The 14,305-nt window shown below is 54.0% G+C and overlaps 1 protein-coding gene and 1 pseudogene across 1 annotated transcript; one reads left to right on the top strand and one right to left on the bottom strand.

Annotated features, from left to right (window-relative positions):
* Positions 1-1,422: 1,422 nt before the first annotated feature.
* LOC142595814 (olfactory receptor 14A16-like) lies at positions 1,423-2,479 on the top strand (annotated as a pseudogene).
* Positions 2,480-3,394: 915 nt separating this feature from the next.
* On the bottom strand, positions 3,395-13,584 carry LOC142595813 (olfactory receptor 14C36-like). The gene is made up of 2 exons (XM_075724664.1): positions 12,962-13,584; positions 3,395-3,548 (listed from the first exon to the last, which is right to left on the bottom strand). Exons 1-2 carry the CDS (start codon positions 13,582-13,584, stop codon positions 3,395-3,397), a joined length of 777 nt encoding a protein of 258 aa, XP_075580779.1.
* Positions 13,585-14,305: the final 721 nt, after the last annotated feature.

Here is a 14,305-nt window from a genome sequence, read left to right as displayed (position 1 = left end):
TGGCAGCAGGGATATCATCAGGGAATGAGAGGAAACAAAAACCACAAATGTTGTGAGAGGGAGAGTTCAGAAACCTCCGTCTCATCCCCTGCCATGCAGAGCCCTTCCCCTGAGCAAGCCCCCTTGCCTCCTCTCCCAGCCAGCAAAGCCTCTGCCCCAAGGGCTGGGGGCTCCAAGGCGCGAACCAGCTCCTCTGCAGCCAGAGCTCCAGCAGAGCCGTGCTGCAGCTCTCCAGCCCCGCGCCCAGGGCCCTCTGCAGAGCACAGGGGCTGAGAGCAGCTGCCCGGCAATGCTGGTGCCTGGGAGGTGGCGGGCACAGCTGGGGAAGGGCAACGCTGGCCTGAGGGCCCGCCTGCCTCTGCCCTGGCCTCTCTCACCCACACCCGCACTCCAGCTCTGCTTCTCGCTCCACTTGTCCCTGTTAGTGCTGGGTTTATTTCCTTCTTGCTGTCAGGCTCCCTGGGCAGATGGAGTTTCAGCTGCAGAGTCACACACTGGTCTTGTGGGTCCCCCCATGCCCGTGTGTCCATGGGAACAAGTGTCCCAGCTTTCCTCTAAGCTGTGGGGCAGTGGGCAATGCAGTCAGTGCATGGAGGCAATGAGCTGAATCTCCCTTACTCAAATGCCATCACTAAGACACTTGGCTATCTCCTTGAGGTGTCCTTCCAAGCTGTGAGCTTCCCTCCAGCATGCAAACCTGTCCCATAGCATCTTTGTGTTATCTGAAACTGCAAGGGAGAAGCACAGAGATGCTAAGACAGAAAAAATGCTGTTGGGTTTGTGCAATGAGCCATGCGTGTCCTTGGCTAGAAGTGGGGTGCTGAGACCTTGAGAAAGGCTGAGACATTTAGTGGTCTGTGGAAGATCCATCTGCTCTCAGCAGTGCCTGGTGGCTTTTCAGGGTAACATGGGAGTGTGATCAGCCTCCATCTCAGAAAGCTGCAAGCCCGGAGAAACTGGGACCCAGACAGAGGGACAGAGCAGCTGCCCTCACTCTGCACGGAGCCACAGGCAATCCTCTTGCCTCACAGAACTCGCTCTGTTCTCCCTTTGTGCAGCAGAAATGCTGGGGGTTTCTGACATCCAAGAATACTCCCCAGGGTGGCAGGGGAGGGGGAGCTGTAGAAAACCTAAACCTTTCAAGTCGCCTTCTATCTTCCTGGGTCCTTAGCCCTGGGAGTGCAGATGCTGACAGGCCCTTCTGCGTTAGCAGTGGTTCCATCTGACACAGTTGAACACCAGGACTGGTCCCTGTCCCTGCCCACTGCTGCAGAGCAGGGCTGACTTCTCAAGAGCCCGTGGGCAGATGCCCTGCTCCTCATGGCACACACGGCCAGCACCAACCAGGGCTCCAGGCACATTGTTCAGGGAAGGGCTGCTAGAAAAACAAAAGGCTGGGTGTGTGTTTCAAGGGGAGGTCGTATGGGAAATTGCTTTGATTTTGCTCAGAGAAGTCTCTACTACCTTGTCACTGTCTTCTTCTCCAATGACAGTCACTGACTCCCAGAGGCAGCAGATGTCCAACGACAGCTCCATCACTGAGTTCCTCCTCCTGGCATTTGCAGACAGGCGGCAGCTGCAGCTCCTGCACTTCTGGCTCTTCCTGGGCATCTACCTGGCTGCCCTCCTGGCCAACGGCCTCATCGTCACCGCCATAGCCTGTGACCACCACCTCCACACCCCCATGTACTTCTTCCTCCTCAACCTCGCCCTCCTCGACCTGGGATCCATCTCCACCATTGTCCCCAAGTCCATGGCCAATTCCCTGTGGGACACCAGGGCCATCTCCTACTCAGGATGTGCTGCACAGATGTTTTTCTTTCTCTTCTTGATTGGAGGAGAGTATTTTCTTCTCACCATCATGGCCTATGACCGCTACGTTGCCATCTGCAAACCCCTGCACTACGGGACCCTGCTGGGCAGCAGAGCTTGTGTCCACATGGCAGCAGCTGCCTGGGGCACTGGGTTTCTCTATGCTTTGCTGCACACGGCCAATACATTCTCACTACCCCGATGCCACGGCAATGCTGTGGGCCAGTTCTTCTGTGAAATCCCCCACATCCTCAAGCTCTCCTGCTCACACTCCTACCTCAGGAAAGTTGGCCTTATTGTGGTTAGTGACTGCTTAGGATTGGGATGTTTTGTTTTCATTGTGGTGTCCTATGTGCAGATCTTCAGGGCCGTGCTGAGGATGCCCTCTGAGCAGGGACGCCACAAAGCCTTCTCCACGTGCCTCCCTCACCTGGCTGTGGTCTCCCTGTTTCTCTGTACTGGCAGTTTTGCCTACCTGAAGCCCCCCTCCCTCTCCTCCCCACCCCTGGACCTGGTGCTGGCAGTTCTGTACTCGGTGGTGCCTCCAGCAGTGAACCCCCTCCTCTACAGCATGAGGAACCAGGAGCTCAAGGATGCAGTGGGGAAACTGATCACTCGATGTTTTCCTGAAGCTATAAACTTCTGCTGCAGAACATTTATATTGTAAAATTATCACAGGCACAGCCTGTCACCTGTATTTTTTGTTTTTGTGGTGCTTTTTCCTTGTGATAATGTTGTCATCTCCTTTCTAAATCACTCTCTGTCTTTCTTTTTCTGACTGAGTGGCTGTGTAAATGAGGAGCCCTGCTCTGTCTGTTTGTTTCAATGCAGTAGAGCACACTTCAGTCACCTTTTTTTGTCTTCTGTTCCTTCCTCCAAGGCCTTTAAACACAATAAAGTGCACTTCAGTGAATTTTCTTGTCCTGGGTTCCTTCCTCCAAGGCATATTTGGAGCTGCAGGAACAGTTCCTGTGTGCACCGGTGGAGGGGAAAGGAGTGCCAGCATGGCAGCACTGCCAGGGAGCACCAGCCCTTGCTCTTCCAGGGCTCTTCTCTTTCCACTCGCACACTCTGGTTCTGATCCCTTGCGTTGCTGTAAGGCCTGAGTGCTCTGGCAGCTTGGTCACAGGCGTGCTGCATGGTAGTGCTGTGACCGCAGGCAGGGACAGGCCATGGGCACTTCTGTGACAGAGCTGGCCTCCATACCAGCGTTTCCATAAAGAAAGGTGATCTCCTCAGGGCAGTGCCTGAAGCCTTAGCTCTGCTTTCAGAGTTGCTCTCAAGGAGACACTCAAGCAAGTGCTGTGTTGAGGGCAACACCAGTGAAGAGCTCAAGTGTGTGAGTGTGCAGGACGGGGGCACACAGCAGTGTCCCTTGCACAGCCAGGCCTCCAGGGATCGCCTTGAAGGACCAGCAGAGCAGGGTCTGCTCTGTGTCCTTGTTTGCTGGACACCGCGGGCAAGGTGCCCCAGGGCAATGGTCACAGAGCAGCCCCTTGCAACCACCCTTCCCAGCACTGGCCTCTCACTGCAGCAAAGAGACCTTGTTTGTCCCTCCACACAGGCACACCAAACAACGAGTTCAAAAGTCCATGTTTGCATTGTCCAGAGGAGACTTAAGCATGCCCATGGTGTGCGTGTGGAGAGATGAACCCGAGTGAGCACAAATGGCATCAGCTATTGCCAGAGGTGCCATGAAGGCCAGTGGGACAGACAGTGCCTCCAGGTCACTGCACCTGGAGAGTAACATCCCCGGGGAAACCACCTGAATGCAGCACTGGGATGTGCTCCCTTGACCCGAGGTGCCTGTGTCCATTCCTCCTGCCGTGGGGCATCTCAGATGGGTGCAGAGCAGGGCAACCCACCGCAGGGCTGAGGTGCCTCCCAGCCTCTGGCAGTGGCAGCAGGAGGCCAGAGGGTCATGATGCCTGCTGCAGTGCAGGGCCTGCGCGTGTGCAAGGGCAGGACTCGTGCCTCTGCGCAGCCCTGTGTGTGTGAGGAGTGCAGGAGGCCAGCTCTGATGGGGACACCTCAGGGGGCCCTGCCCTTCCTGGGTGTGACTCCAGGAAGAAACCCCACTGTGCCAGTGAGATTCATCTCACTCGCCTGGGACAGGCTCATGGCAAATGCTGCTGTCTGCTCACGTCACCCTTTCTGCATTGTGCCCTCCAATGTGTCAGAGCAATCAGAGAGGTGCTGAGCTCCTTGCAAAAGGCAGACATCAAACCTTTCTTCCAGAAGTGCAAGAAGGAGCATTGCAAGTATTAGAGGCTGGTCACCCTCAGCTCAGTCCCTCGGAAGGTGATGGGCAAAGTACTCCTGCAGGCATTTCCAGGTCCTTGTAGGACAAGAAAGGGATTGCCGAACCTGGATGGGTAGGGGAAAGCAGGGGGTGTTTTGTACCTGGACCTTAGCAAGGGTGTTGCCAAGGTTTCCCACAGCCTCTTTATAGCCAGATTGGTGATGTCCGGACAGAAGAAATACGTGATGTAATGGGTGGGAGTTGGACTGGTGCCTCAAGCCCCACTGTCACCAGTGGTAGAGTCCTCCTGGTGGCCACTTCCTAGTGGCATCCCTCAGTGCAAGCACTTGCGCCAACACTCTTGAGTGTCTTTATTAACTCCCTGCATAATGTGATGCAGCCTTTTCAGCTCCTTTGTGGGTGATGCGAATCAGGGCAGAGTCCTTGGGAGATCTCATCTGCTTAAGCCTGCCTTGAGCAGCACAGCTGGACAAGGTGATGTTCAGCGGTCTCTTCCAACCTGAGGTATTCTATGATTCAATGAATCTTTTCCTTGGAGAGCTTTCTGATGGCAGTCCAGAGAGAGTCAGAAGTAGAGATATAAAATGCACCAACAGAAATACAGCAGTTCCTCTGAGGAACATTTCTCCACTCAAACCATTGGGAGGAAATCTATGAGATCAATTTGGTGAAACAAGCTTACTGTTGTCTGCTCACGTAGTCAGCCACAAGGAGGGTGATGGCTGGATACAGTACCATGTGGTCACTTGTGTCTCAGGAGCTCGTAATCCAGCCAATGGCTGTGAAGGGGGCTGTGAGGTCACTTCTGCCTCTGGAGGTGACAGGCCAACAGCAGGACTGTGTCTGGGAAAGGGACTTCATTCTGAAACAGCTGATAGGTCAGCCCTTGACTCATGGCTGGGATCTGTGCTTTGAAGCGCACATCTGCCAGCGTCTCTGACAGGCCAGCAGAAGGCACCTGGTTGGCACATTGACTGGGAGATGCCTTCTGCCCAAGGACTGAGGCTCACTGCAGGAAGGGGGCTTCTCTTTTGGTTGTCATGTCTCTTCTGCCTGAGGACATGATGGGACAGCAGCAGGCACGCAGCTTGCTCAAGTCTATCCGAGAAGCTGAAAGGGCAGCAGCTTTGGAAGATGATGGTGAAGTTCCTTCTGTGTGGTGAGGTGAAAGGCCACAAGAAGGCTGATGGGTTGGGATGCCTGCTTGAAGGGTTGTTTCACAGATGCTGGAGCTTTCCTTGGAGGTCGGAAAGAGCAGGAGAGAGAGACACTGCCACACGGTGCAGCTGGGAAGGTGGAGACTGGACATGAGGAGGAAGAAATGTCACTCAGAGGGTAGTGCTGTGGGACATGAAGTCCTGCAGGAGTATGAGATCAGTCCATCTCTCCGTGTTTCAAGGAACAGAGTGTGAGGGTGGACAGACATCAGTGAATGCATGGAAATGCCAGGGTGAGAGCAAGGTGGGGAAGCGAGGTGGGTGCCTACAGCCTGCAGGGAAAAAGAAGCAGCTGTGGCAAAGCGCAGGACAACCTGTGTTAGAGATGGCAAAGAGCGCTGGCAAGGCTGGAAGTCACCAAGAGAACCCAAGCCTTTGTGCCCCTGGGTACGGCAATCATCTCTGCCACCAAGGCCCATGAGCAGACATGTTGTGCTAAGGCACTGGGGGGGCCTCATGGCCTCCTTGCACACCCCCAGGAAGGCTGGGAGCTGTCACACCGTTGGCCTTCACTCAGCATCACACCCCCCACAGCCCAGTGCCCCAGGAAGGGCCCAGAGCAAGGTGTGAAGGACAGGATCTGCCTTCCATGGGGCTGGGGGTCAGGCCTTGGCCTTTCTGCTTCATCAAACAAAGCCAGGGCTTTCTCAGCAGCTGAGCTGCCTGCACATTACCTTTGCCTCCCTGCAATCACAGCCTCCAGTTCTCTGCTCTAACGAGTCCCTTGGGAGGCTTTGTCAGTAATGGCCCTCAGTGGGACTCATTAATGCTTCAAGGCACTTTGGGTTTTGCTTTTGACATTGAGTCTTGGAGAGGTTTGTGCAATCTCCTCTCAGTACCTGAGCATCAAGGACTCAGGATCGAATACACCATAGCACTCATTAACACCAAGCAAGCCCTAACAAGCTGTGTCTCTTCCTGTAATTGTCTTCTACTCTTGTACAGTTCATTAGAGAGGTTTCCTAGTGCACTTGTGGAGAAAGATTTCAAAGAACTTCTAATAAAAATGAATTTCTTTTTAAAGGGTGTAGTTTGTTAAGTTTCAGTTTAGAGAAGAGAGGATAGCAGCCTTCTTGGGGTGCTATTGACCCAGGGTCTCTCCTAAGGAGGTCAGGGCTGGTAGCAGAATCTGTCCCTTGAGCTCTGACACAGCATGGACACCCTTGCTCCTCACCTCCCCAAGCCCATCATGGCTCTCATCATCCATCTGGCACTTGCATCCCTTGTCCTTACGTCAGACTCTGCACTCTGCAGCTGGATGGTACAGCTCCTTTGTGCCAGCTCCCACCTGCTTGCCTTTGAGACCTGGCTGCATAAAGGCAAAGGGGGATTGCTCTCATTTTTGAACAAGCAAAATAAGACTGCTAAGATTCACCATTGCAATCAAACACACTCCTCAACAGTATGCCAATTACAAGCTGCCACCAATGAGGTTCACCTTCCTTCGTAAGGCATAATCATGCCACAAATGTTTGAGACAGAAGGGAAGTGGTAAAATAAAGACAACTAAAGAGCTGTCTAAAGACGGAATTAGACAGACTACTGAAAGATAGGCAAGCTTTTGACTCCATGGAGCTCAAGGCTGCTATGGGATTGTTGAGAGGTGTCTGAATGATCAAAGGGTAAGGGGAAAGTAAGTCTAAGGACCAACTGCAAGTGTTTCTGTGCAGATGGGCTGCTGGCAAGGGGACTACAGACATGGTCAGTTTAGTTAGGACAGGTGGAAATAGGATGAGGTGTTGACCACTCTTGCCTGATGCAGGATAGCAGGGTACAAAGCTTCAGTGAAACGCTGTCTTCTTGGATGGCCAAATTTGCACTCTTCTCATCAAATCTGTGCTATCTGTCTTTCTATGTGAGCATATGGAAAAATCTGAATGTATAGAAAAATGTATAGGTGTGTCCAGTTACTCAGCAAACTACATTTCCTAGCAGCACTCTCAAGGGACAATCTTTGCTCTGAGGAATTACTGTATTTCTGTGGCTTTGTCGCTCCGTCCCCTGCCCCACTGGGCATGGGGAGCAGGGTTCCCTCAGCTGCCTGCCTTGTGCTCACAACACACTCAGAGAAGCCCCTCTGGGTGCCCTCCCCATGCACGGCCATTTCCAGCCACCGCTGAGCTTGGCCTTTGCTGGCTCCATCCCTGCACCCACAGGCCAGGGGTCCATCTGCCTCCTGGGCAGCCTCTTCCCCCTCCAGCCTCCCGGACCTTCCTTCTGCAAGGTCACCTCCTAAGTCGTGGGGGTCCCTCTTCATCCACGCTGACCTCTTGCCAGGCCCTGCTCGACTCCCTGCACATCTGACTGCCTTCTTCATGGGCTTTGAGGACATTGTCCCTGAAGATCTGCCGCCCGGACCCATCCCACAGGGAAGTCTGCTGCCTCCCTGGGGCCCGGGTTAGGGACATTATGAGGAAACTCCCCGACCTCGTGAGGCCCTCCGATTATTACCCGTTGCTGGTTATACAGGTGGGTAGTGATGAGATTACAGAGAGAAGTCCTAAGGCAATGAAGAGGGACTTCAGGGCACTGGGGCGATTGCTCGCAGGATCGGGAGCGCAGGTAGTGTTTTCCTCAGTCCCGTCAGTGGCAGCAAGGAATGCTGAAAGGAATGGGAAAACTCCCCTGATTAACTGGTGGCTCAGAGGCTGGTGCCATCGGTGGAATTTTGGGTTTTTTGATCATGGGGAGGTCTACAAGGCACCGGGCCTGCTGGCGGCTGATGGAGATCGGCTGTCTCCAAGGGGGAAAAGGATTCTCACCCATGAGTTGGCGGGACTCATTGAGAAGGCTTTAAACTAGGTTTGAAGGGGGAAGGGGATATACACGGGCCCGCTAATGAGGAGCCCAGGGGCAGCACGCCAACGTTGGGGGCGAAATCGATAGCCCAGCTTAAGTGCATCTACACCAATGCACGTAGCATGGGCAACAAACAGGAGGAGCTGGAGGCCCTTGTGCAGCAGGATGGCTATGACATAGTCGCCATCACGGAAACATGGTGGGACGACTCTCATGACTGGAGTGCTGCACTGGAGGGCTATAAGCTCTTCAGAAGGGATAGGCAGGGAAGGAAAGGCGGTGGGGTGGCTCTGTATGTTAGGGAGTGTTTCGACTGCATAGAGCTTGACAGTGGTGATGACAAGGTGGAATGCTTATGGGTAAGGATGAGGGGGAAGGCCAGAAAGGCGGATGTCCTGTTGGGAGTCTGCTACAGACCACCCAACCAGGATGTAGAGGTAGATGAGGCATTCTATAAACGGCTGGCAGAAGTCCCGCAATCGCTAGCCCTTGTTCTTGTGGGGGACTTCAACTTGCCGGACATCTGCTGGAAATACCACACAGCAGAGAGGCAGCAGTCTTGGAAGTTCCTAGAGTGTGTGGAGGATAACTTTCTAATGCAGCTGGTAAGCGAGCCTACCAGGGGAGGTGCCCCGCTTGACCTGCTGTTTACCAACAGAGAAGGGCTTGTGGGAAATATCGAGGTCGGAGGCCGTCTCGGGCTTAGCGACCATGACATGATAAAGTTCTCAATTTTGGGTGATGCTAAGCGGAGGGGCAGCAAAACTATTACCATGGACTTCCGGAGGGCAGACTTTGGCCTCTTCAGGACCCTGGTTGGGAAAGTCCCTTGGGAGGCAGTCCTGAAGGGCAAAGGGGTCCAGGAAGGCTGGGCCCTCTTCAAGAAGGAAGTCTTAAGGGCGCAGGAGCGGGCTGTCCCCGTGTGTCGTAAGACCAACCGGCGGGGAAATCGACCGGCCTGGCTGAATAGGGAGCTTTTGCGGGGACTCAGGGAAAAAAGGAGAGTCTACCGCCTTTGGAAGAAGGGGCGGGCAACTCAGGAGGTGTACAGGGATCTTGTTAGGTCCTGCAGGGAGGAAATTAGAAAGGCAAAAGCCCAGCTAGAACTCAATCTGGCCAGTGCTGTAAAAGACAATAAAAAATGCTTTTATAAGTACATCAGCAATAAAAGGAGAGCCAAGGAGGATCTCCATTCTTTGCTGGATGTGGGGGGGAACATTGTCACCGAGGACAAGGAAAAGGCTGAAGTACTTAACGCCTTCTTTGCCTCTGTGTTTAACAGCCAGACCAGTCATCCCCAGGGTACTCAGGCCCCTGAGCTAGAGGATAGGGATGGGGACCAGAATGGAGCCCACATAGTCCAGGAGGAAGCAGTTAATGACCTGCTACGCCACCTGGACGCTCACAAGTCTACGGGGCCGGATGGGATCCACCTGAGAGTACTGAGGGAGCTGGCGGAGGAGCTCGCCAAGCCACTCTCCATCATCTATCAGCAGTCCTGGTTAACAGGGGAGGTCCCTGATGACTGGAGGCTTGCCAATGTGACGCCCATCTACAAGAAGGGCCGGAAGGAGGACCCGGGGAACTACAGGCCTGTCAGCCTGACCTCGGTGCCGGGGAAGATTATGGAGAGGTTCATCTTGAGCGAACTCCACAGGCAAGTACAGGTCAACCAGGGGATCAGACCCAGCCAGCATGGGTTCACAAAAGGCAGGTCCTGCTTGACCAACCTGATCTCCTTCTATGACCTGGTGACCCGCCTGGTAGATGATGGAAAGGCTGTGGATGTCATCTACCTGGACTTTAACAAAGCTTTTGACACCGTCTCGCATAATATCCTCCTCGGGAAGCTGGCAGCTCACGGCTTGGACAGGCATACTCTTCGCTGGGTAAAGAACTGGTTGGGTGGCCGAGCCCAGAGAGTTGTGGTAAATGGTGTTAAGTCCAGTTGGCAGCCGGTCACGAGCGGTGTTCCCCAGGGCTCTGTTTTAGGGCCAGCCTTGTTCAATATCTTTATCAATGATCTGGATGAGGGGATCGAGTGTGCCCTCAGTAAGTTTGCAGATGACACCAAATTGGGTGGGAGTGTCGATCTGCTGGAGGGTAGGATGGCCCTGCAGAGGGACCTGGACAGGCTGGATCGATGGGCCGTGGCCAACTGTATGAGGTTCAACAAGGCCAAGTGCCGGGTCCTGCACTTCAGTCACACAACCCCATGCAACGCTACAGGCTTGGGGAGGAGTGGCTGGAAAGCTACCTGGCCGAAAAGGATCTGGGGGTGTTGGTTGATAGCCGGCTGAACATGAGCCAGCAGTGTGCCCAGGTGGCCAAGAAGGCCAACAGCATCCTGGCTTGTATCAGGAATGCTGTGGCCAGCAGGAGCAGGGAGGTGATTGTCCCCCTGTACTCGGCACTGGTGAGGCCGCACCTGGAATACTGTGTCCCGTTTTGGGCCCCTCAATACAAGAAAGACATTGAGGTGCTGGAGCGTGTTCAGAGACGGGCAACAAGGCTGGTGAAGGGTCTGGAGAACAAGTCTTATGAGGAGCGGCTGAGGGAACTGGGGTTGTTTAGCCTGGAGAAGAGGAGGCTGAGGGGAGACCTTATCAACCTCTACAACTACCTGAAAGGAGGTAGTAGTGAGGTGGGTGTTGGTCTCTTCTCCCAAGTAGCTAGCGATAGGACGAGAGGAAATGGGCTCAAGCTGCGCCAGGGGAGGTTTAGGCTGGAAATTAGGAAAAATTTCTTTACGGAAAGGGTGGTCAAGCATTGGAACAGGCTGCCCAGAGAGGTGGTGGAGTCACCATCCCTGGAAGTGTTCAAAAAACGGGTAGATGTGGCACTTCGGGATATGGTTTAGTCTAGTCTACCCTTGATTGGTTTAGGTGGGCTTGGTAGTGTAGGTTAATGGTTGGACTGGATGATCTTAAAGGTCTTTTCCAACCTAGACGATTCTATGATTCTATGATTCTATTCTAAGATCCAGGAGGGACTCACAGCCCCTGTGTCCTCCAGGACAGGCCAAGCACATCCTCAGCTAACTGCAATCAGCTCTCCTGCACTCTGCCACTGTCATTCTGCTACTTGTCCTCCTTCTCCACCACCTCATGGTCACTGCAGCCATGGCTGCCCTCATCCTTCACACCCCCAGACAGATCCAGCTGTCAGTAACTGAGACCAGCCCTGGTGAGCTCATCATCAAGTGCCTGTGTCAAAATGTTGTCTTCCACTCCCTCCAAGAATCTCCTGGCTTGCTTGTGCCCAGCCCTGCTGCCCTCCCAGCAGACTGTGCAGTGGCTGAAGCTGCCATGTCCCTGAGGAGCTGGGACCATGAGGCTTCCTCCAAGGCAAGGCTCTGTGCACGCCAGCCTCCCCTTTGCACAGAGCTCACCTCCACCTCCTCACGCGCCCACCTGCCCTCCTGAGGAGCCCTTGGCGTCCATGGCTGCCCTGCCACCACTCGAGCTGTGCCAGCAGGGCTCTGCAGTGCCCGTGGGGGAGCACGTTGGTGCCTGCCCAGCAGAAAGGAGAGCGCTGGGGAAGGGAGAGGAGAGGCAGGGAAAGGGGAAGGGTTGTGGGAGGTTGGCTGGGAGGTTCCTGCTGTTGCCAGAAGAGGACGATGCAAGGAGAGGCCTGGTAGCTGGGAGGTGGATTTTGAAGTCCCTTCTTTGCAAACAACCCAATTGGCCCCGTGCTGAGGCAGGCCCCAAACTGTCAAATTTGGGTACAAATGGAGAAAAGCTGAGACTGTTGAGGAAAAAGTATCATCTGAGGGTGTCAATGAACTGGGGAGGAGAGTGGGGCAGAGAAAGGGAGGGATGGAGGTGCAAGGTGGAAGCAGCAGCCCGTGGAAGAGGGGTCAGGAGGGGGATTGAAGGGGCCAGGTGCCCGTGGGGAGGGGCTGGGCAGTGCCGGCATGGCCAAACCCTGTGCCTGATCACCGTGCTCTGTCCTGCTTATGGTACTGGTTTCAGCTGGGGTAGAGTTATCTTCATAGCAGTTTGTATGGGGCTGTGTTTTGGATTTGTGCTGAGAACAGTGTTGATAACAGGGATGTTTTTGTTATTGCTGAGCAGTGCTTGCACAGCGCCAAGGCCTTTTCTGCTCCTCACACTGCCCTGCCAGCGATTTGGCTGGGGGTACACAAGAAGTTGGGAGGGGACCCATCTGGGACAGGTGACCGCAAGTGACCAGAGGGACATTGCAGACCACAGGACATCGTGCTCAGCAATAGGTGCTGGGGGAAGAAGGAGGAAGCGGGGGTGTTTGGAGTGATGGCATTTGTCTTCCCAAGTAACTGTTATGAGTGATGAAGCCCTGCTTTCCTTTAAATGTCTAAATACCTGCCTGCTGGTGGGAGGCAGTGAATGAATTCCTCATTTTGCTTTACTTGTGTGCACAGCTTTTGCTTTACCTATTAAAATATCTTTGTTTCAATCCGTGAGTTGTCTCACTTTTACGTTTCCTGCTGTCACTAGTGTGTATGTGTGTGTGTGTGGGCGTACCTGCTTTGCTGGTCAAGTGGGGCTAGTGAGGAGGAAGAGGAGGCCACCAGGATCTGGAGAGACCCAGGGTTGGAACTACCAAGTGGGTGATATCTCTGAGAGGGGGCAGACCCAAAGGCCAGGCCCACAGTGGGAGATCCGATTTTCTTACAGAGATGCTAGGAGAGTGTCTGCTCTGCCCCAGAAACACACACTTTTCTATCAGGTCCAGGTGAGACAGAGCAGGTTCATTCCTCAGTAAGAATAAGAGAAATGCCAACATTTCTGTAGAAACTTAATAAACACTCAGAACCATACAGATAATGATAACAGAAATGCTACACCACCAGCCCCTCCCCGTAAAAGAGAGGCCTGCAATGCTACACCCTGAGAATAATTTGTGAACAGCAATGGAAAATTTATCAGTGTTGAATATCATCCATGAAATCACTTTCCTAAAGGCCTCCTTGAGCTCCTGGTTCCTCATGCTGTAGATGAGGGGGTTCACTGCTGGAGGCACCACCGAGTACAGAACTGCCAGCACCAGGTCCAGGGGTGGGGAGGAGAGGGAGGGGGGCTTCAGGTAGGCAAAACTGCCAGTACAGAGAAACAGGGAGACCACAGCCAGGTGAGGGAGGCACGTGGAGAAGGCTTTGTGGCGTCCCTGCTCAGAGGGCATCCTCAGCACGGCCCTGAAGATCTGCACATAGGACACCACAATGAAAACAAAACATCCCAATCCTAAGCAGTCACTAACCACAATAAGGCCAACTTTCCTGAGGTAGGAGTGTGAGCAGGAGAGCTTGAGGATGTGGGGGATTTCACAGAAGAACTGGCCCACAGCATTGCCGTGGCATCGGGGTAGTGAGAATGTATTGGCCGTGTGCAGCAAAGCATAGAGAAACCCAGTGCCCCAGGCAGCTGCTGCCATGTGGACACAAGCTCTGCTGCCCAGCAGGGTCCCGTAGTGCAGGGGTTTGCAGATGGCAACGTAGCGGTCGTAGGCCATGATGGTTAGAAGAGAAACCTCAGGAAGAGCCAGAAGTGCAGGAGCTGCAGCTGCCGCCTGTCTGTGAATGCCAGGAGGAGGAACTCAGTGATGGAGCTGTCGTTGGACATCTGCTGCCTCTGGGCATGGGGGACTGTCCAAGAGGGAAAAGACAGTGACAAGTTAAGAGAGAATTCTCTGAGCAAAATCAAAGCCATTTCTCATAGAAACCCACCCAAAGGTTCTCTCTCTGTTCAGGAGGTCCTTTGGCAGGTCCTGTTCACAAGCCCTGGTTGGTGCTGGCTGAGGGTGCCCCAGGGAGCAGGGGCTCTGCTGTGGGCTCTGCAGGACTCAGTCCTGCCCTACAGCAGTAGGAAAAGAGGAACACGGGGTGATTTCAAGTTAAATCCCCTCATGACATCAAAGAGCTTTTCAGCATTGTCGCTCCCGATTTACCCAAGTTTAGAGCAGAGCTGTGGGGATTTTGTTTTGTCTCTTCTGCTCTGGCTGCCCCACCACAGCTGAGGAGTGTTTTTACTGCAGAAACCCCTGGCATTCCTGCTGCCCTGCAAGGGAAACCGTGTGGGTCCTGAGAGGCCAGGGGAGGGTCCCTTAGTGCCGAGGGAGGACAGCCGCTCTGTGCATCAGCCCTGATCTCAGCTCCCTGTGCTGGCAGCTCTTTCAGCGGGAGGACTATCGCCCTCGGCTCTTCCCCCAAAAGAACCAGGACACTGCTGGGAGC

This window comes from Pelecanus crispus, chromosome 23 (genome assembly GCF_030463565.1).
Source record: "Pelecanus crispus isolate bPelCri1 chromosome 23, bPelCri1.pri, whole genome shotgun sequence".
NCBI classification, from domain to species: domain Eukaryota; kingdom Metazoa; phylum Chordata; class Aves; order Pelecaniformes; family Pelecanidae; genus Pelecanus; species Pelecanus crispus.
Note: the sequence above shows the minus strand (reverse complement) of the source record. Positions and strands in the feature narration are given on the sequence as shown.